This window comes from Oncorhynchus gorbuscha, linkage group LG20 (genome assembly GCF_021184085.1).
Source record: "Oncorhynchus gorbuscha isolate QuinsamMale2020 ecotype Even-year linkage group LG20, OgorEven_v1.0, whole genome shotgun sequence".
NCBI lineage: Eukaryota > Metazoa > Chordata > Actinopteri > Salmoniformes > Salmonidae > Oncorhynchus > Oncorhynchus gorbuscha.
The window spans coordinates 34,040,949-34,063,796 of NC_060192.1; the positions used below are offsets into that span (position 1 = coordinate 34,040,949).

General features: G+C 40.5%; 2 protein-coding genes across 2 annotated transcripts; both read right to left on the bottom strand.

Annotated features, from left to right (window-relative positions):
- Positions 1-3,574: 3,574 nt before the first annotated feature.
- Positions 3,575-12,030, bottom strand: LOC124006990 (zinc finger protein 271-like). The gene is made up of 2 exons (XM_046317217.1): positions 11,705-12,030; positions 3,575-7,166 (listed from the first exon to the last, which is right to left on the bottom strand). The coding sequence occupies exons 1-2, from the start codon at positions 11,919-11,921 to the stop codon at positions 4,591-4,593; spliced, it is 2,793 nt and encodes a 930-aa protein (XP_046173173.1). The 5' UTR covers positions 11,922-12,030; the 3' UTR covers positions 3,575-4,590.
- A 5,712-nt stretch (positions 12,031-17,742) lies between these two features.
- LOC124006898 lies at positions 17,743-20,106 on the bottom strand. The gene is made up of 8 exons (XM_046317086.1): positions 19,851-20,106; positions 18,841-18,911; positions 18,577-18,753; positions 18,425-18,486; positions 18,253-18,342; positions 18,124-18,165; positions 17,882-18,055; positions 17,743-17,802 (listed from the first exon to the last, which is right to left on the bottom strand). The coding sequence occupies exons 1-8, from the start codon at positions 20,006-20,008 to the stop codon at positions 17,743-17,745; spliced, it is 834 nt and encodes a 277-aa protein (XP_046173042.1). The 5' UTR covers positions 20,009-20,106.
- Between the last annotated feature and the right edge of the window lie 2,742 nt (positions 20,107-22,848).

Here is a 22,848-nt window from a genome sequence, read left to right on the forward strand (position 1 = left end):
TTAGGTGTGTAGGTACAGTGGCAAGTACATGAACCCGTTGGAATTATCTGGATTTCTGTATAATATTGGTCATAAAATTTGATCCGGTCTTCATCTGAGTCAGAACAAACAAAACACAGTCTGCTTAAACTAATAAACACACAAATTATTGTATTTTTGTCTTAATTTAATACATCATTTAAACATTCACAGTGAAGGTTGGAAAAAGTATTTCAACCCCTAGGCTAATGACTTCTCCAAAAGCTCATTGGAATCAGGAGTCAGCTAACCTGGAGTACAATCATTGAGACGAGATTGGAGATGTTGGTTAGAGCTGCCTTGCCCTATAAAAAAAAATATTCACAAGAAGCATTGTCTGATGTGAACCATGGCTTGGACAAAAGAGATTTCAGAAGAACCAATATTAAGAATTGTTGACTTGCATAAAGCTGGAAAGGGTTACAAAAGTATCTCTAAAAAGCCTTGACGTTTGTCAGTCCACGGTAAGAGAAATGGAGAAAGTTCACTGTTGCTACTCTCCTTAGGAGTAACCGTCCTGCAAAGATGACTGCAAGAGCAGAGCGCAGAACGCTCAATGAGGTTAAGAAGAATCCTAGAGTGTCAGCTAAAGACTTACAGAAATCTCTGGAACATGCTAACATCTCTGTTGACAAGTCTACGATACGTAAAACACTAAACAAGAATGGTGTTCATGGGAGGACACCACGGAAGAAGCCACTGCTGTCTGAATTTTGCAAAAGACCATCTGGATGTTCCACAGCGCTACTGGCAAAATATTCTGTGTACAGATGAAACTACAGTTGTTTGGAAGGAACACACAACACAATGTGTGGAGAAAAAAAAGGCACAGCAACATCAAAACCTCACCCCAACTGTAAAGTTTGTTGGAGGGAGCATCATGGTTTGGGGCTGCTTTGCTGTCTCAAGGTCTGGACAGCTTGCTATCGTCGACAGAAAAATGCATTTCTAAGTTTATAAAGACATTTTGCAGGAGAATGTTAGGCTCTGTCCAACAATTGAAGCTCAACAGAAGTTGGGTGAGGCAACAGGTCACCGACCCAAAACACAGAAGTATATCAACAACAGAACGGCTACAACAGAAGAAAATATGCCTTCTGGAGTGGCCCAGTCAGAGTCCTGACCTTCTGGAGTGGCCCAGTCAGAGACCTGACCTTCTGGAGTTGCCCAGTCAGAGACCTGACCTTCTGGAGTTGCCCAGTCAGAGACCTGACCTTCTGGAGTTGCCCAGTCAGAGACCTGACCTTCTGGAGTGGCCCAGTCAGAGTCCTGACCTTCTGGAGTGGCCCAGTCAGAGACCTGACCTTCTGGAGTGGCCCAGTCAGAGACCTGACCTTCTGGAGTGGCCCAGTCAGAGACCTGACCTTCTGGAGTGGCCCAGTCAGAGACCTGACCTCAACCCGATTGAGATGCTGTGGCATAACCTCAATAGAGTGGTTCACACCAGACAACCCAAGAATATTGCTGAACTGAAACAGTTTTGTAATTTTCCCAAAATTCCTCCTGACCGTTGTGCAGGTCTGACCCGCAACAACAGAAAACATTTGGTTGTTATTGCTGCCAAAGGAGGGTCAACCAGTTATTAAAACATACTTTTCCCATACTGCACTGTGAATGTTTACACGGTGTGTTCAATAAAGACATGAAAACATACCATTGTGTGTTATTAGTTTAAGAAGACTGTTTTGTCTATTGTTGAGACTTAAATGAAGATCACATTTTATGACCAATTTATGTACAAGTCCAGGTAATTCCAAAAAGATTCACCTACTTTTTCTTTCCACTGTATACTGATATCTTGTAGCTGTGTTCGTGCAGTTTGTGGAATTTAACTTTTTATTACATTTCCCACAGAACTCTTTGTATTTGTCATTAATAAGAAATACAAGACAGTATAGAACCTTGTCCTAGAGTAGGACGATCAAGAGAGATTATCCTAGTCCAAGACTGTCCCAGAGTTCAGCAGACAGGGAGTGGACCAGAGGGTCATTTCCTGGCATATTTGAACAAAGTGGAAATCAACTGGGAAACAAAAAAACCATCAGGGGTCAAAATGGGTTGAGTTAAGGTTTGTGACAAGGGTTAGGTTTGTGACAAGGTTTAGGTTAAGGTTTGTGACAAGGGTCAGGTTAAGGTTCGGGACAAGGGTCAGGTTAAGGTTCGGGACAAGGGTCAGGTTAAGGTTCGGGACAAGGGTTAGGTTAAGGTTTGGGACAAGGGTTAGGTTAAGGTTTGGGACAAGGGTTAGGTTAAGGTTTGGGACAAGGGTTAGGTTAAGGTTCGGGACAAGGGTCAGGTTAAGGTTTGTGACAAGGGTTAGGTTAAGGTTTGGGACAAGGGTTAGGTTAAGGTTTGGGACAAGGGTTAGGTTAAGGTTTGGGACAAGGGTTAGGTTAAGGTTTGGGACAAGGGTTAGGTTAAGGTTTGGGATATCTTTAGTGAGATTAGTGTAAGAGCTAGGGAAAGGCTTAAAGATTAGCACTGGGTAAGTGTACAGTGGTCTGCCGCCATTCATTTTCTGCCTGTTGAAACTACCTCCTTTTAATAAAGACGATCCATAATTGTTGTTTTTTACTCTGGGATTTGTTTATAATTGTTTTGTTTTTTTACTCTGGGATTTGTTTATAATTGTTGTGTTTTTACTCTGGGGTTTGTTTATAATTGTTGTGTTTTTACTCTGGGGTTTGTTTATAATTGTTGTTTTTTTACTCTGGGGTTTGTTTATAATTGTTGTGTTTTTACTCTGGGGTTTGTTTATAATTGTTGTGTTTTTTACTCTGGGGTTTGTTTATAATTGTTGTGTTTTTACTCTGGGGTTTGTTTATAATTGTTGTGTTTTTACTCTGGGGTTTGTTTATAATTGTTTTGTTTTTTTTAACTATGGGGTTTGAGTATGAATGAACGCGTTTGTAAACCGAAACGCAGTTAATTCTACATGACAGGAGCCTACATACAGATACTTCACACAACACAGACACATGGTGAAATCCAGTTCATAAGATAAACATGTTGGTGATTTATAACATGAGTCCTGAGCTGCAGTGAAGATGGGATGGTTACATTCCAGCAAGTGAAGCTGGACTCACAGGTAGAACACTGACATGGTGTCACACTGTGGCATGGTGTCACACTGTGGCATGGTGTCACACTGTGGCATGGTGTACGAGCAACACGTCACATCTTACCTGTACATGTACTCTTCATAATATAACCCATCCCGAAGCATGTTAGTGCTGGAGTAGATAAAAACCCTGCAACTCCAAAAGAAAGTTACCATCTTAAACAGAAATATATAAATAAACAAAATAACTTACAAAAACATTTATTGAAGGTTTCAAAGTAATAACCATTACATAATACAGGTTTGTAGTGAAATAATACTGATCATATAATGCATATGCATATATATATATATACATATATATACACACACACCTCACATGTGACATGTGATAAGACTTCACAATTTATATCTTAATGAATTATCTGATTCCATAAAGAATATACTTAGATTGTTTTTTTACAGTAATAGGCTAATGGTAAAGGAAAACAGATTGAACTAAATGGTAAAGGAAAACAGAATTAACTTTAACGATTCACAGGCATGAAGCTTAAGTTATAAAGCATTTACAAGTGTGACAAGGCATATGACAAGGGGCGGCAAGGTAGCCTAGTGGTCAGAGCATTGGGCCAGTAACCGAAAGGTCGTTGTTTTGAATACCAGGTGAAAAATCTGTCTTTGCCCATGAGCAAGGCACTTAACCCTAATTTACTCCAGGGGTGCTGTACTACTAAACAACACATTTCACTGCACTTATCCGGTGTGTGTGAGAGAAAAAAAAATGGAGGGGCTGGGATCTTACAGTTAAAAGGATAAGCATGACCAAAAACAGACCTACTCAGGCCGAGCAGCCTACAAGAAAAACATGTTCATATAGCTTTTCTGTAGAGCGTAGGACAAGAGGAACAGACAGAAACACATGTTCATATAGCTTTTCTGTAGAGCGTAGGACCAGAGGAACAGACAGAAACACATGTTCATATAGCTTTTCTGTAGAGCTATATGAGGAACAGACAGAAAAAAGGCCCTTTCTAACATTTCAAGGTGACTTAATCAAACCATAAGTTACAGTAACCTGATCACCCAGGCCCAAAATCCACAGGGTGTCAGAGTCTAACAGCTTGTGTGGGGGATGAAACCAAATAAGGCAGAATTCCTAAGGACAATAAAAATCACTTAACACATAGTAGCTTAAAGTTCACCCTGTCCAGATACAAGTTACCACAGATCATACATCCATATAGATGACATCAACGTTCTCTTCAGAAGTTTATGAGATAGCAAACATGGAGGCAACAGCATCACTAACACACATTTCAATAGTCAGGAAGGGCCCTTTAGTGTTTTCCTGGGCAATTTGCCATGCAGACCCAGACAAAGCACATAAAGTAAGGGCCAGTACAGTATAATTCAGTTAATATCAAACCTGAGGGGTATGTTCACTTACAGGTGTCAGTTTGAATAAGCCTTCATCTTCAAAAAACGGACATTTTTCACAATGGACACTGTTTTTAGTGAATATTCTTCATGTGTGATTTAAGGGAACTTATCTGACTAAAGCATTTGTTGCAATCGTTGCAGCGATACGGTTTCTCTCCAGTGTGAATTCGCTTGTGGCGAGTCAGATCACCCGATGATGTAAAACCTTTCCCACATACAGAACACTTAAATGGCTTCTCCCCTGTGTGAGTCATCATATGAAGTGACAGTTTTCTGCTATAAATGAACCTTTTGCTGCAGACATGGCACTGATGTGATTTCTCCCCTGTGTGAGTCTTCATGTGTTCTCTAAGGACTCCCTTCCAAGTGAAGCTTTTACCGCAAACAGTGCACAGATACGGTTTCTCTCCGGTGTGAATTCCCTGGTGGTCTTTGAGATAACTCAGTGATGTACAGCCTTTTCCACAAACAGGACACTTATGCAGCTCTCGCTCGGTTTTATTTCCCGAATCTCTCTCTGTGTGAATTCTCATATGCTTTCTCAGATAACGTTTCTCCCGGAAGCACTTGCCACAATCACTGCAAAGATACAACTGTTTCTCTGATTGATTTTCTCTCCTTTTCTCCCCTGTGTGTGTCCTCATATGTCTCGTCAGATCACATTTCTGAATGAATCTTTTGTTGCAAATGTGACATTGATGTGGTTTCTCCCCAGTGTGAATTCGCTGGTGGATTTTTAGAACATTTGGATATGCAAAGCCTTTCCCGCATACAGGACACATATGCAGTCTTCTCTTTTTGTGGCTCCCCAATTCGCTCTCTGTCCGGCTCCCCGGTTCGCTCTCTGTCCGACTCCCCGGTTCGCTCTCTGTCCGACTCCCCGGTTCACTCTCTGTCCGACTCCCCGGTTCGCTCTCTGTCCGACTCCCCGGTTCGCTCTTTGTGTGAGTCTTCATATGAACCCTCAGGTAACTCATTGTTCGGAAGCTTTTACCACAATCGCTGCATAGATATGATGGTTTCTCTCCAGAGTGATTCAGCTCGTGTTGTTTCAGACCACCCAATGATTTAAAGCATTTTTCACAAAGAGGGCACTTGTATGATTTCTCCCCTGTGTGAATTCTCATATGCTTTCTCAGTTCATGTTTTTGACTGAAAGATTTGTCACATTCTTTACACTGATATGGTTTCTCCCCTGTGTGAATCTTCATATGCACGTTTAATGTTGCCCTTTGAGTGAAGCGTTTCTCACATTCAGTGCAACAAAACGGTTTCTCCCCTGTGTGAATCCTCATATGGTCTTTTAATGATGACCTTTGAGTGAAGCATTTCTCACATTCACGGCAACCATATGGTTTCTCCCCTGTGTGAGTCCTCATATGCTTGACCAGATGTCCCTTGCGGTAGAAGCATTTGTCGCATTCTTTGCACCTATGTGGTTTCTCACCTGTATGAATTACCTGATGTATTTTTAACAGGCCTGAGCTAGTAAAGCTTTTAATACACACAGGACACTTGAATGGTTTCTCCCCTGTGTGATTTCTCTGATGTACTTTATAATGGCTTACATTATAAAAGGTTTTACTGCACACCGCACACGTGTATGGTTTCTCACTACCATGAAACTTCTGTTGGTGTTCCTTTAGGTAGCGTGGCCTCTTAAAGCATGTGTTACACACAGGACAGACGCATGGATTCGCTCCGTGAGTTTTCCCATGTATTTTCAGAGAGCCTGGTGTGTTGAAACATTCCTTGCACACTGGACAATTGTACGGTTTTGCATCTGGGTGAGTAGTGCTCATATGCTTGTTGAAGTCGGTCTTGACACTGAAGGATTTGCCACATTCTTTGCACAGATGTGTTTTTTCACCTGTGTGAATTCGCTGATGATCTTTTAAAGAAGCTGTGCAAAGAAAGGATTCACTGCACAAAGAACACCGCTGTGGTGCTTTCTCCCCTGTGTGAACTTTTTTGTGTCGTTGTAGACCATTTAGTGATTTAAAGCCTTTTCCACAGAAAGGACATGCGTGTCGTTTCTCCGTTTTGTGAATTCTCTGATGTACTTTTAAACTGACTGGTGCCTTAAACAGTTTACTGCACACAGGACACTTGTATCGCCTCTTGCTTGTGTGACACTTCAATGGTGCTTTCTGCTCGTTGGTTGTCTTGGCCTCAGTGCAGACTTGAGAGCTTTGTCCTTTCTTGTCCCGGGTTCTCTTTGACCCTGACGGTAATTCTTCACTCTCCTCCTCATCAATACTTACAATGATTTCACTTGGAGTTGCAGAACAGTCTGGATGTAGTACAGAGAGCGTCTGAGAGTCACTGGTTGGTTCTGATACTCTGATACTGTAGTGCTCTTCATCTGATTGGGTCTGTTCAGTTGCATTGGTGGGTAGAGAGTCCCTTTTGCTGTCCTGATCACAGTCACTTTCCACACAGGGAGGAATAAATATCAACTGTATGACCTCTGTGGTAGCAGACCTAAGTCTTTGAAGCTGCTCTTCCTCCTGACTGGTCCGGAGTTCCTCTGTAATCTGGGTGGGCTCTGGGTCCTCCTGCCTCAGACTGGGGCTCCACTCCTGCTCACAGTGCGGCTGCTGGTTAGGGGGAACCTCCTCTTCAGGGAGAGTTACCTGCTTGGGGTCTGTAGAGAATGAAAGGAGTAAAAATAGTGAATAACAATTCAAAATACTTCACATTCTGAATTCTCTATGCCGTGCTTAGGGCTGTGGAGGTCATGAAATTGTCAGCTGGTGATTGTGAAGCAAATAACTGCCGGTCTAACGGTAATTGAGAAGCTGTCTGGAATGACACATCGATCTCTGGAATGACACATCGTCCCTTCGACCTGTCCGAACATTGTATGGTCTATTTATTTTTTTACCCGGGGCAGGGAGTCTTTGCGTTGCCTAGCAATTCAGCCTGGGTTCTCTACAAACCACAAACCAAAGTCAAATCATAAGACTACAATATGAAAATCATCTTACCAATATTGTATTTCCCTGTGTGTAAATAAGTACATCAATATGAACCAATCGTATGGTTACATGTGGTACCAATAACTTTGATTGGTGATTTGGAACCAAATGTTGTAGGCCTACATTGTGATAGGAGACCCTTTCAATGGTGATTACCGACAATTTCACCTGAGATCGTGGACGCATGTTGACCATAGAAGACATCACTGGGCAGTCCTCTTGTGAGAGCAAAGCAAACAGTCATTCTCAGTGTTCAACAGCGGACCAGCGCAGAACTCACATCCTCCCTACTGATGTCTTCAGAGGAGATGACCACCCATTGGCTTGGTGGAGAGGGAATGAGGGTCATTTCGCTTTTTGTTTGAATGAGACTTTAATCTAAACAAATCTTTCATGATCAACTTTCAACTGAATCCAGAACGCCAGTAATAGAGTTCTATTGCAGAAAGTTGTGTTTGTGAACAGACAAAAACAACATGACAATGGTAATAATGAGAGAGAGAATTCTAAAATGGTAGAAACGTCAGCACAAGAACTGTTTGTCGGGAGCGTCATGAAATGAGTTTCATTATTCGATTCACCGCAATCTGAACTAACGCAATGGCGAAGTGAATCATTTTGTGTGTCAAAAATAATCATGAATCGTTCAAAGAAAATCAATCAATAAGGCCGGCCTTATTCGCAAGTGTCGGTGGAAAGTTTTTAGAGAAATGACAAACGAAATATGAGCATGTGTTCTTAATGTTATGTGTACTCAGTATATGTTAATATGACCAACTTTAAATGAATGGGCCTAACATACTGGATTTTTTTTCCTTTCAATTCCATATGTACTAATTAGCATATTAAGTTCCTATAAAAGTTGCATGTTCATTTCTTAAATTGTTTTAAAATATAACAAACTTTAAGTGTTACATAAAGCATAAAGATACGTTACTGTAGTGATATAGTGATGTAGTATGCTGTAGTATGCTGTAGTGATGTAGTATGCTGTAGTGATGTAGTGTGCTGTAGTATGCTGTAGTGATGTAGTATGCTGTAGTGCTGTAGTATGCTGTAGTGCTGTAGTATGCTGTAGTGCTGTAGTATGCTGTAGTGATGCCGTATGCTGTAGTGATGCCGTATGCTGTAGTGATGCCGTATGCTGTAGTGATGCCGTAGTGATGTAGTATGCCGTAGTGATGTAGTATGCCGTAGTGATGTAGTATGCCGTAGTGCTGTAGTATGCCGTAGTGATGTAGTATGCCGTAGTGATGTAGTATGCCGTAGTGATGTAGTATGCCGTAGTGATGTAGTATGCCGTAGTGATGTAGTATGCTGTAGTGATGTAGTATGCTGTAGTGATGTAGTATGATGTAGTGTGATGTAGTATGATGTAGTATGCTGTAGTGATGTAGTATGCTGTAGTGATGTAGTATGCTGTAGTATGCTGTAGTGATGTAGTATGATGTAGTATGCCGTAGTGATGTAGTATGCCGTAGTGATGTAGTATGCTGTAGTGATGTAGTATGCTGTAGTGATGTAGTATGCTGTAGTGATGTAGTATGCTGTAGTGATGTAGTATGCTGCTTCCTACACTTGTTATTTTCCTGATTGAATAACATCTAGACTCAGTAACATGTGGTGTCCTGTTCTTGCTAACCTTTGCCACCTGTCTTAATGCGGTCCTTCTCCTGCTGTTTATTCTAGGGTTCAGACTAAATGCAGTGGTAAATGTGCTGCTCACAGTAGACAGCAGCAACATGGACCTGTTAAATTGACTAGAAGGGTGTTGATATAGCTGTGTTTAGGCATGGTTTCCTTGTTTTCAGTCTTATGAGTGTTTCTCATTCTGCTGGAGTCAGTCTGTTATGAGTGTTTCTCATTCTGCTGGAGTTGACCTAGTATTTTATTAACACCTACCTCACACATCCAGTTGTTTCATTTGTAACTCACCCACCAAAATCTCAATATGCTGTTTTACATTGTGTTATTTGTGCTGGTCTAATTCCTATAATGGACAAGCAGAAGAACCCGTGGGCTCTCAGATAGAACAGTTCATATAATGCTCTTCGATATCCCAGGTTTGTGGCATTGATGAATAAATCATTGAATGTTTACTTAAATTCAGATGTTATGTGTAAAAGGCATATGTATGCATTGTTTACCATTTTGATTTCTTTAAAACCATGTAATTGTTGGAGTTCAGGTGTTTGATGGGTGACTAGGTATATTCTTGTCATATAAATATGCTTTATTAATGAATGATTATGGATACATTCTGCAATGAGTTCATCTGGGTTTGAATCTGCAACAGAACATGTCAAGTTAGTTCTGAATTGCTTTACTACAGACAGCAGTGCATTCTGACACAATGAATTTAAACAGGGTAAAGCCTACACAAAACAACAGCCTTTATTTGAAGTTAAAAAAATAAAAATACACATTGGATTAAAGGAATTGTGGAAAAACGATTGGAACCATTTCCGTGTTTGATTGCTAAGTTTTCAACACGTCCCCTGTGTGGCTCAATGGTAAGTCCTAACCTCATGAAAGTGTTGCGTGTTCCTGAGATGCTTCTCTATAACATGAAATACAAAGTATAACACCAGAACCAGTTTCAATGTTGACCCCTAACACTAATATTATAGCTAGCTTACATAACCAAAAGTATGTGGACATTTGCTCGTCGAACAACTCTTTCCAAAATTATGGGCATTAATATAGAGTTGGTCTCCCCCCTATTGCTGCTATAACAGCCTCCACTCGTCTGGGAAGGCTTTCCACTAGACGTTGAAACATTGCTGCAGGGACATTCTTCCATTCAGCCACAAGAGGATTAGTGAGGTCAGGGACTGATGTTGGGCGATTAAGACTGCCTCAAGGTTGGCGTTCCAATTCATCCCAAAGGTGTTAGATGGGGTTGGGGTCAGGGCCCTGTGCAGACCAATCCGGTTCTTCCACACCGATAGACATACCATTTCTATAAGGACCTCACTCTGTGCACAGTGGCATTGCCATGCTGAAACAGGAAAGGGCCTTCCCCAAAATGTTGCCACAAAGTTGGAAGCACAGAATCATCTTGAATGTTATTGTATGCTGCAGCATTAAAATGTCCTTTCACTGGAACTAGGGGGTTAGCCCGAACCATGAAGAACAGCCTTTACTCTGCCTCCGCCGAAATGTACTATGCATTGGGGCTGGTAACAATCTTCTGGGACGTTTCCACTTCACAATAACATCATTTACAATTGACTGGGGCAGCTCTAGCAGGGCAGAAATGTGACTAACTGACTTGTTGGAAAGGTGGCATCCTATGACGATGCCACATTTAAAGTCACTGTTGCCTTGTTGCCTTCGGGTGGGTATAATTTGTGGAATGTTCCAACAGGAATCTGTTCCAAAAACGTTGTAAATAACAAGGTTGCCAACAAACAACGCGGCAGAATAAGATACTGGGTAGGGTTTGTTGGCAACCTTGTACTTTACAAAGTTTTTTAAAACAGATTCCTGTTTGGAATGTTCCACAAATTGTACCCACCCTGCTCTTCAGAAAGGGGCCATTCTACTACCAATGTGTGTCTACGGAGATTGCATGGCCGTGTGCTCGACTTTATAACGTTACACCTGTCAGCAACGGGTGTAGTTGAAATAGGGGTGTCAACATACTTTTGTATATATACGGTACAATGCATTGTTAACTGTTAAAACAAAATGGAAATAACATATTTATTTTATTGTATATACGTTATATACCTAAGCTAAGCTATGCTAAGCTAAGCTATTTTTTTAGTTATAATATTTAACAAACGTTAGTTTTGCAAACGTTAGCTACTTAGCATCAAGTGTAGACGATAGAAGAAAAAAGGTCGTTAAAACATTAGTATATTTGTTTAGAAGACTTCAGTAAAACATTTGACCGGAGAATGACCTCCTTCGATACACACTTTAAATCACTAGCCAAGTCCTTGTTCGATCTGTGCCCGTAGTGTTCAGCAGCTGCGTTAACGCAGCAGAGAAAGGCCTATAGGATCTCAGCGTGAGTCGCGTCAGCCAGGCTAGATAATTAACGTTAGCTACTAAACTTTAGGTCAAAACAGCTTAAGTTACCTGACCTTAGTAGTGAATACGATACGTCCACGGCTAGTGATTCAGCAAACACAATATGTTGTTATTCGGTAACTTGGTGTAAGTCGATAACTTGGTGTAAGTGGTGGCTACAAACCTGCTCCGAAATGATCCAGAAGAAGCCCCCGTAGACGGTCGTTCTCTCCCTGAACCTCTGCTACCGTCTTTTCTACCACAACAAATATCTCTACCGCCGCTGTTGTCAGCCGCTCCCGGTACTCTGCTAACGTCTTCTCCGCCGAACCAAATATATCTACAGCCGCTGCTGTTAGCCGCTCGTTAATAAACACACTCAACACCTGTAGTTTAGACATTTTACGTACAAATCAACATTTCAGACGCTCAAACTACATATTGCTATTAGACCCACACTTTCTGCTGAAAACATGCAAACAAGCGCCATTACCGCTGTGAAATACGCAATAATAACTAAGTACTTCCGGGTCATGGATTTTCTTTTGTCCTGTATATTTTGTCAATGAATAATGATGGGGAAAATGGTGGATAATGTGCACAATTATCGAAATGTTATACTACTTATCATACAAATAATAATTTTAAGTGTTTCTATAAGATAGTCTATATGAAGTGGTCAACAATGTTTTTTGTGTGGGTACTTCTATTATTCATTGCAGCATACATAATTGCCTGAACATTCTGTCAAAATAAAAGAGTTCCATTCTAGTCAGGAGCACTTCTACTTTCCAAATCCACAAAGTGTAAACCACGAGGAGCATCACTGCTCATTTTGCAGCCCTTAAAGAGGGGCCCATCAGCTTAAATCCAGTCGTTTTTTTCCTTCATATTGGTCATACATATTGCACCCTACATAATTGTATGCTGTGTCTCAGTAAAGGGGGGGGGGGGGGGGTCCATTCTATTCAGGAGCACTTCTCATTTCCAAATGCACCGGGTTTCCACCCCCAGCGTCATCATTGCTACTATTGTGGCCCTTTAAGAGTGGAAAATCCGCTTATATCCAAATATGTGCATATTAGATAGGTTTTATTTACACAAATGCTTTAAAAAAGGTAGTCAGGGAAACCAGAAAGAGGTATCCTGCACGTTTTCAAGTTAAAAGTCTCCATTCTCTATTACTCCTCAGTTGAGTTTATCTCACATTTAGGTTGCTAATGTAATGGATGTGTTTGCCACTGCAAGTCTAGATAGCACTAGCTGTATTATGCCAACAACAGTGACGTTTCTGTCCGCTGGGTGGATCTCTACAGCATGGGCATATCTCTGGGTGACGGTGGACATCCCCATGCATGCACCTTATCAAAATATGACTAATTCAATATTGCACCATCCCATTCTCTGGGCTCTGTCTGCAATCATAACCAGTAGTATCTACCAGGAATAATAAAACATAACCAGTAGTATCTACCAGAATAATGAATCATAACCAGTAGTATCTACCAGAAGAATGAGTCATAACCAGTAGTATCTACCAGGAATAGCATAACCAGTAGTATCTACCAGAATAATGAGTCATAACCAGTAGTATCTACCAGGAATAGCATAACCAGTAGTATCTACCAGGAATATCATAACCAGTAGTATCTACCAGAATAATGAAACATAACCAGTAGTATCTACCAGAATAATGAAACATAACCAGTATTATCTACCAGGAATATCATAACCAGTAGTATCTACCAGAATAATGAGTCATAACCAGTAGTATCTACCAGAATAATGAAACATAACCAGTAGTATCTACCAGGAATAGCATAACCAGTAGTATCTACCAGGAATATCATAACCAGTAGTATCTACCAGAATAATGAAACATAACCAGTAGTATCTACCAGAATAATGAAACATAACCAGTAGTATCTACCAGAATAATGAAACATAACCAGTAGTATCTACCAGGAATATCATAACCAGTAGTATCTACCAGGAATATCATAACCAGTAGTATCTACCAGAATAATGAAACATAACCAGTAGTATCTACCAGGAATAATGAAACATAACCAGTAGTATCTACCAGAATAATTAAACATAAACAGTAGTATCTACCAGGAATATCATAACCAGTAGTATCTACCAGAATAATGAAACATGACCAGTAGTATCTACCAGGAATATCATAACCAGTAGTATCTACCAGAATAATGAATCATAACCAGTAGTATCTACCAGAATAATGAAACATAACCAGTAGTATCTACCAGGAATATCATAACCAGTAGTATCTACCAGAATAATGAATCATAACCAGTAGTATCTACCAGAATAATGAATCATAACCAGTAGTATCTACCAGGATAATGAATCATAACCAGTAGTATCTACCAGGAATATCATAACCAGTAGTATCTACCAGAATAATGAAACATAACCAGTAGTATCTACCAGAATAATGAATCATAACCAGTAGTATCTACCAGGAATAATGAATCATAACCAGTAGTATCTACCAGAATAATGAAACATAACCAGTAGTATCTACCAGAATAATGAATCATAACCAGTAGTATCTACCAGGAATATCATAACCAGTAGTATCTACCAGAATAATGAATCATAACCAGTAGTATCTACCAGAATAATGAAACATAACCAGTAGTATCTACCAGAATAATGAATCATAACCAGTAGTATCTACCAGAATAATGAATCATAACCAGTAGTAGTATCTACCAGAATAATGAAACATAACCAGTAGTATCTACCAGAATAATGAATCATAACCAGTAGTATCTACCAGAATAATGAATCATACAGTAATAATCATAATAATAGATGTTTGGTTGATCTATTATTTATGTATGACCACTGGAGCCTTTGCCACTCCAAATATTTTCTTTATAGAATATTTGTATTTTTCATCCCTTAACATCTTGCCAAAGCATATTCTGTGAGAGGGGTTAATATAAATGTAAAATCATTTTACATGATTCGGGTCATGAACATATGGACTTTGAAAGGAACAAGGGAGAGATTAAATGTAGGCTAAGTCTGGCATAAATTTATTCCCCCACTTTACAATAACTCTGTAGCAGTGGTTTTAGGGAGTCTTCGTAAAGGCTAAACTGCTTGTTTGTGTAGAACTCATCACAGGCTGTTTGGTGTACATTTATTTTGTTGGAGAGATGAAACTGCCAAAACTTTGAAAGTTAATTTAATGACGATGAAAAAAACCGAACAATACAAAAACCGTAACGTGAACACCTATACAGCCTATCTGGCGACAACAAACACCGCGACAGGAACAATCACCCCGAAGCACTCAAAGAATATGGCTGCCTAAATATGGTTCCCAATCAGAGACAACGATAAGCACCTGACTCTGATTGAGAACCACTCCAGACAGCCATAGACTATGCTAGAAAACCCCACTAAACCACAATCCCAATACCTACGAAAAACCCCAAGACAAAACACACCACATAAAAAACCCATGTCACACCCTGGCCTGACCAAATAAAGAAAACACAAAATACTAAGACCAGGGGCTTGTTGCACAAAAGTAGGATAAGGGATTAAGCCAGGATATCTTGGTGATCCTGGCTCAATTGATCCGTAATCCGGTTGCACTAAAGATGGATAGGGGGCAGGAGGATATGTTATGGTATAAATTACCATGGAGATTTATTCTGTGGAGCTAGCCTGCTCCAGACCAGGCTAAATTCCAGGATCTATTTAATCTCATCCCTAATGTCAGTCAGCAGTCACCACAAATGGAAACCAATAGTTATTTCACTGCTCACTATACATTGTTATCACATATAACTAGACCCACTGTCATTATTTAAACGTTTGTGATCATTAATTTCAATGATTTTGGATAAAAAATTATTTTTAGATGTTGCTATCATTAGATAATTTACAGTTTCCCATAGACTATATATAAAATGATAGAATATTAGGGCCACAGAGGGGAAAAAAAAGACAAGTCATAATATTGTAACCAGTTGTTTTAAAGGAGGACAGTTGTTAAAATGACAGATGTGGGGCATTTCGTGAAATTGTACTTCAGTATGGTTTCATAAACAAAGACATGCTGATGTGCCAGAATATTAAGTATCACATTGTCATAAGTATCAAAACTGTAAAAACAATATGTAGCTTTTCTGCAGAAAGAACCAGCTTCATAAATTTATGACTTTATCCTTTTTCTTCAGTGTGGCCCTAGTACTCTGTCATATAAACAAATACACATTCCATATGAATATAAAAACACAATGTGTAACATTATGTTCCTTTATTGAATAAGGACAAAACAAAGCAGGTAAACCATCAGCTCCTTTCGAAACTTAAGTCACAGTGACTCTACAAGATGGAAAGCACAGAATCCAAGCATATTATACAAAATGATACATACACATTCAAAGGTCTGTATATAACACACCCTGCATGTCTGCACACTAAAATAAATGCAGGACAAATCCATACACATCAACTGAACAGACAAATGAATGGATGCAGTAGCCTCCCTGCAGCCTTGTATTACACACAGTATACCGCACAAACATCATAAGAGGCCAAATTCGTAAAAAAACGAACCCAAAAAAAACAAATTCCTCTGCCACCGCAGGACATATTTAACCAAAATTGAAAGCACACATACTAACTAAAATAATTCAACACATATTGGTCCCTCAGCAGCCGACCACTGTCGTCATCAGGGAAGATTTGTACAATTTGTAAGTCGCTCTGGATAAGAGCGTCTGCTAAATGACTTAAATGTAAATGTAAATGTAAGATTGCCGGATTGTCCCAGTCCATGGCTGGTGGCACTCTGGGGGCCCTCTCCTTCCTCAGGCAGGCCACATTGTGGAGGACAGCACAAGCCACAGTAATATCACATGCCCTAACAGGGCTGACCCTTAATTTGTGAAGGCAGTGAAAGCGTGCCTTCAGGAGGCCAAAGGTCATTTCAACTCTGGCCCTGGTCCTGGCATGGGCATGGTTGTAGGCCTGCTGTGCTTCCTGGGGGTCTGTGAAAGGTGTCAGGAGAAAAGGCTGGCAGCCATACCCCCTGTCTCCCAGCAACACACCAGAGAATTGACCTGTCAACACAAAATCTCATCATTACTACCTCATAAACACAGTGATATTCTTGACACAGCCATGATGGTTATAAATAGGGGTTGTGTGGCTTACCTTGTGATAGGCACTGATAGATTTCAGAGGCCCGAAAGATTCTGGAGTCATGGACTGAGCCAGGCCATTTTGCCACAACATTGCTGATCACACAGTCAGCATTGCAGACCATTTGAAATCATAAGATGAGGAATATTACACCAATCAATGCACATCACTGGCAATGCAGAGTGTTCGTCAATGGACAATATCAAAAGTTATGTTCACCTGAACATTAATGCTGTGAAAGGATTTCCTATTCACAAAATCGGCCTCATGGGCACCTGAGGGGCTTTTATCCTTATGTGTGTGCAGTCCACTGCACCAATGACATTGGGGAAACCTGTCACACAAAGTAATGAGTATCCTACTATGTGTTAACAGTTGTCCTGTAATTTGTAGATCCTCTTACCTGCAATCCTATAGAACTCCTCTTTGATGTCACAGAGTCTTCTGTGGCCAGGGAAGGAGATGAAGACATCTGCTAATGCTTTGATAGCCAGACACACACTCCTTATTGTGCGGCAAATTGTGGCCTTGTTCAGCTGTTCTGCATCCCCCACTGAGTACAGGAAGGCTCCACTAGCAAAAAAGCACAAGGCCACACAAACCATTTGCTCCACACTCAGTGCATGGCTCCGTGCAGTGCGGTGCTTAATCCTGGGACCCAGTAGTCTGCATAGATACCTGATGCCATCTGCAGAAAACCTGTATCTTTCATATAGATGGTCGTCAGGGAAGGCCAGTGGGTCCAACCGGTCCCTGAAGACCCTTTCTCGCCTGAACGCTCTCCTCAGCACAAGTGCTTCTTCATCCACCACATCTCGCACGAATGGGCATGCCATTGTCAGAGCAGAAAGGAACACACAATTTTGGGCCTTCATATAGGCTAGTGGCCACACCTGGTGCTGGGGGTGGGCAAAAGAGGCGATGCCTTATAACGATGACTTGGTTGTACTGATTGCTGGGGAAATAAAAAAAACCTTAGAAAGATGCCACCGTCCTGTGTGCTCACAATAAGAGCTCATATGTCATGGCTCACTTGACTTTACGAGAATATACCTCATTTTTATTTTGAGCTGTGTCATCTTCTTGGAGCTGGGGGAGGAAATACAAATAATGATTAATACATTTGTGTTACAGTTAGCATACAGTGTACATTGAAGGCATATCTCACCTCCCTCTCAAGTTTTTTTATTTCAAGGTCCAGTTTCCTAATTGTCCTCTTTTTTATTTCGGACTCCAGTGCAAGATTTTCCATCTTTTTCTTCTTGTACTGAATGTCTATGTCTGCCAGTTCTATTTGGCGCCGGAGGTGGTTGCCATACAACTTTCTGATAGCTTGTGAGCTCTGTGAACACAATACAATTAGCGCAGCTGGAATTTGGCAGGATGTGGTGTCCTTTTATTAATACGCACTATGTTGCCAGGCTGGTTTTCCCACTGTATAGCATCTGGGTCCTGTAAAAGAAATTAGATTTTTTGATTTTGATGAGGACTCCTCACCATTGTAGAGTAAATAGTACTTTCACAGTCTTACCATGATACCTCATGCCTTCTGGAATCCAGAGAGATGGTCTCCTCCTCATCATCATCGTCTCCATCATGTGCTGTTGCTGCTGCACTGGGGCCTTCACCCTATCACATTTAATCGGATTCATATTGAAGCTAGTAGACAAGACATGCCAGGCCTACAGTATGCCTTTGATGGAGTACTCACTGGATCAGCATCGTCTGGTGCTTGTGCTGGTGGCTCTAACAGGAACACAGTGCTGCCAGACACTGCAAGGCAATAGGTAAACCAAAGTCAGACAGTCCAAATTGATTCAATATGAATGTGGTTGTATCCCATGTAGAGATGGAAGGACATACCTTGAATGAAGCGGGTGGCATCTTGGGAGGAACCTATGCTCGTCTCTTTCCCCCCAGGGATCCCCTCTAAGACGGGCCTGCCTTTATTTAGCTCCAAGGCCATGTCCTCTGCTGGGGTAAGGTCAGCCTTTGGTGACCCACCACCCGTGCCTTGTCTGTGGGTATTCTTTTTCACTGCTAAAACAGTACAGACAATGTGTGAGCAGGCACCTTCTGGGTACAATATATGCTTGTGCTTTGTTAAATATTAGTCAGGGACCATACCATTCTGCAGAATGTTCTTGTATTTGATTTTGACCTGCTGCCATGTCCGTTTTGGCCCGTTCATGTTTAATCTACACATACGCACACACATTTAATGGAGTCACACTGCAAAAAATTACTTGGTATTTTTGTCTTGTTTTCAGTAAAAATATCAACAAAAGAAAAACTTAAATAAAGATGTATTTTCTTGATTTGCTAAATGACCTAGCAAAATAAGTATAGTTTAGACAAAAAATATAAACTTTAAGTAAATGTGTGCTTAAAACAAGCAAATAAAAAATCTGTCAATATAATAAAAATTCTCTTGAAATAAGTTTACTTTTTCCATAAACACTTAATTTTAGAAAAGTTCTCGTTTATTTGTAAGTCGCTCTGGATAAGAGCGTCTGCTAAATGACTTAAATGTAATGTAATGTAATGTTTCACTGGCAGATTTTTTTGCTTATTTTCCTAGGTAATTTTGCTCAAGAAAATATTCAAGATGTTTTTTAGATATTTTTTTTTTACTGAAAACAAGACAAAAATACTAAGTAAGAAAGACATTTTTGCAGTGCAGTGAGCAACCGACCTTGGGTCCTTTGAAAGGCGCTATATAAATTAAAGTGATTATTATTATAGCTCATCTATTTATTCAATTAAATTTTATTTATATAGCACTTTTCACAATTGTTTCATTCTGTCAAAGCAGCTTTACATTAATGAAAGCAGGAGAAACACAAAAAAACGGTGGACAACATAAGAAGCAGAGTACAACGGCTAAGATTAAACCGTACTGAGCGTAGTAACGTTAAATAATAATGTAAGGCTTTAATAATAATTTATCATAGCTTTATACAGTGTGATGGACTTACTTTACACAATTTCACTCATATCTGCAGTGCATTTCAATTAAAAATTTAACCGTTTCATAATTACAGTACAACTGCGTTTTTGGAGATGTGAATTAAATATTTGAATTGTAATTGTGATGTTTCAGCGGAGCGGTGAGTGTGTAATTGTGCACTACTTACGCATTCAGGCGGTCTGCAATACTTTGCCACGCTTTTTCTCTTTGCTTTATCACTGTGGCGGTGTTTCCTTTCTTCTTAATTATATCTTTTACCTCCTCGTATGCCTCCATGAGGATTTGTGCTTCCGACGGGGAAAAGTACGCGGCTCTAGTTGCCATGGTAAATCAGTTAATCTGTGATCTGTGGCGGGGTCTATTTGAGTGAGCCGTGAGCGCGCACCTATCCAGGATTGGTTTCACCTGGTTTAATGAATCCGTGTCTGCTCATCCTGGCTTGGTCTTTGTGCAACCAATTAAGCCTGGACGCACATGTTTTGGCTTCATTGAGCTCAGCTGAGTCATTTATCCCGGATGTCTTAATTCTACTTTTGTGCAACAGGCCCCAGGGCGTGACAGAAAGGTATAATTGTACGTCAGAATTGCAACAACAAGATTTGTTCAAGCCTAAAATGTTGGTCCGCAATCATAACACGGTGTTTGTATGTTCACAGATGAAATGCCACGTTTCCGTTTCATAAATTGCTTTTCTTATGAGCGTTGCAAATAACATATGGATTTTCTTACGAACCTAGCGATATGTACGTTCAACCTTTTGGCAGGTATCTCGCTCCATATCAACTAGCCTGACTGCTAGAGAAACCTGGGTAAGATCTCACTTGCATACTTCTCATGTTCTCTCCTTCTCAAAAACCATTAGAGGAGAAGGTCGGAGGGGAGGGACCTCTGGCTTTTCATCCAATGGGTTTTGAGGAGATGAAGAGAGAGGACGACAAGTATGTAACTGAGATGTTATCTTTGTCTTTTCAAATATAGCATGGCACAGATGTTGGACCGGGGCTCGTTCAAATTGTGGTCTAGTAGCTTGGCTGGCCAGTGCCCAAAATCATTCAATTCCATCCCTGAGTAGAAAAGTGTAAATAATCAGTATTTATAATTGAAATATGACAAATAATATGAACAATGATTCAAATGTGTTCATATGGTTAAATTTGCATTGCATTTGGGTTTCAGAACATGTTCCAAGGTCAAAGGAAAGAACAACTCATCTCTGTATACATCACATGAATATAACACTGGACAGGAAAAACGACTGATTGTGTGCAAAATACTGAGGTAAATCAACTTCCGGGTTGGTGATGTAAGTGACATTGGTGACCCAATGAAATTCAAGCTAAGGTGAGAGGAATACAATCCTAAATACTATTTCCAGTTGTGCATCTACTAACACTGAAAGTAGGATAAAATCTGTTTCGTCATTCTCATTTTGTCTAGGTGTGTATTTCCTTATTGAGATCTTAATTCCTTATCTACATCTTAATTACAAAATAAACTGTCACGCCCTGGCCATAGAGAGGCTTTTTATTCTCTATTTCGGTTAGGCCAGGGTGTGACTAAGGTGGGCATTCTATGTTTTTGTATTTCTTTGTTTTTGGCCGGGTGTGGTTCTCAATCAGGGACAGCTGTCTGTCGTTGTCTCTGATTGAGAACCATACTTAGGTAGCTCTTGCCCACATGGGTTTTGTGGGTAGTTGCTTTCTGTTTTTGTGTCTGCACCAGACAGAACTGTTTCGGTTGTTGTTTTGTCATTCAGTGTTCTATGAAATAATGAACACGCTGTACCTTGGTACTCACCTTCTTCCACCAACAGCCGTTACATAAACACTCCCCCTCATCCTATCCCAGCTCAAAGCCCATCCCACCTCCACACTGAGTAGCTTCAAGTTAAATACAAGTGTTTTTCAATTGCATTAGCTAAATCTGCTGTTAGAAAACACAAGTTATGAGTTTCTTCCAGTGGTGCATGAATGTTTAACTTCAGGAGGCTGAAGAAAATCAGCTTGGCCCCTAAAACCCTCACAAACTTATACAGATGCACTATTGAGAGCCTCCTGTTGAGCTTCATTGCCTGGTACGGCAACTGCACCGCCCGTAATCCAGAACTCTCTAGAGGATGGTGCTGTCTTCCTAACCCATCACCGGGGGCACACTGCCTGCCCTCCCAGACACATACAGCACCCGATGTCACAGGAAGGCCAAAAATAATATCAAGGACAACAACCAGCCGAGCCACAGCCTGTTCACTCTGCTATCATCCAGAAGGCGAGGTCAGTACAGGTGCATCGAAGCTGGGACAGAGAGACTGAAAAACATCTATCTCAAGGCCATCAGACTATTAAATAGCCATCACTAGCCAACCTCTACCCAGTACCCTGCCCTGAACTTAGTCACTGTCACCAGCCGGCTATCACCCAGTTACTCAACCCTGCAACTTAGAAGCTCCTGCCCTATGTACATAGACATGGAATCACTGGTCACTTTAATAATGGAACACTGGTCACTTTAATAATGGAACACTGGTCACTTTAATGGAACACCGGTCATTTTAATAATGGAACACCGGTCACTTTAATAATGGAACACTGGTCACTTTAATAATGGAACACTGGTCACTTTAATAATGGAACACTGGTCACTTTAATGGAACACTGGTCACTTTAATAATGGAACACTGGTCACTTTAATAATGGAACACTGGTCACTTTAATAATGGAACACTGGTCACTTTAATGGAACACTGGTCACTTTAATAATGGAACACTGGTCACTTTAATGATGAAACACTGGTCACTTTAATAATGGAACACTGGTCACTTTAATAATGGAACACTGGTCACTTTAATAATGGAACACTGGTCACTTTAATAATGGAACACTGGTCACTTTAATAATGGAACACTGGTCACTTTAATAATGGAACACCTGTAACGGCGTTCGTCTGTTGAAGGAAGAGAGTCGGACGGAAATGCAGCGTGTTTGTTACTCATGATCTTTAATGAATGAAAACGATACAAAAACAACAAACGGAACGAGAAACCTATACAGCCTATCTGGTGAACACTACACAAAGACAGGAACAATCACCCACCAAATACACAGCAAAACTCAGGCTACCTAAATACGGTTCCCAATCAGAGACAACGAGAATCACCTGACTCTGA

What these genes read in the sequence shown, in the direction of transcription:
- LOC124006990 (XM_046317217.1), bottom strand. Translation starts at nt 11,921, where the DNA reads ATGTCTAAACTACAGGTGTTGAGTGTGTTTATTAACGAGCGGCTAACA. An exon ending in TCTGGATCATTTCGGAGCAG is followed by an intron (nt 7,167 to 11,704) that starts GTTTGTAGCCAC and finishes CATTCTCTACAG; the next exon opens with ACCCCAAGCAGGTAACTCTC.
- LOC124006898 (XM_046317086.1), bottom strand. Translation starts at nt 20,008, where the DNA reads ATGGCAACTAGAGCCGCGTACTTTTCCCCGTCGGAAGCACAAATCCTC. An exon ending in ATTGCAGACCGCCTGAATGC is followed by an intron (nt 18,912 to 19,850) that starts GTAAGTAGTGCA and finishes GCGTATGTGTAG; the next exon opens with ATTAAACATGAACGGGCCAA. An exon ending in TGGATTCCAGAAGGCATGAG is followed by an intron (nt 18,166 to 18,252) that starts GTATCATGGTAA and finishes TTTCTTTTACAG; the next exon opens with GACCCAGATGCTATACAGTG.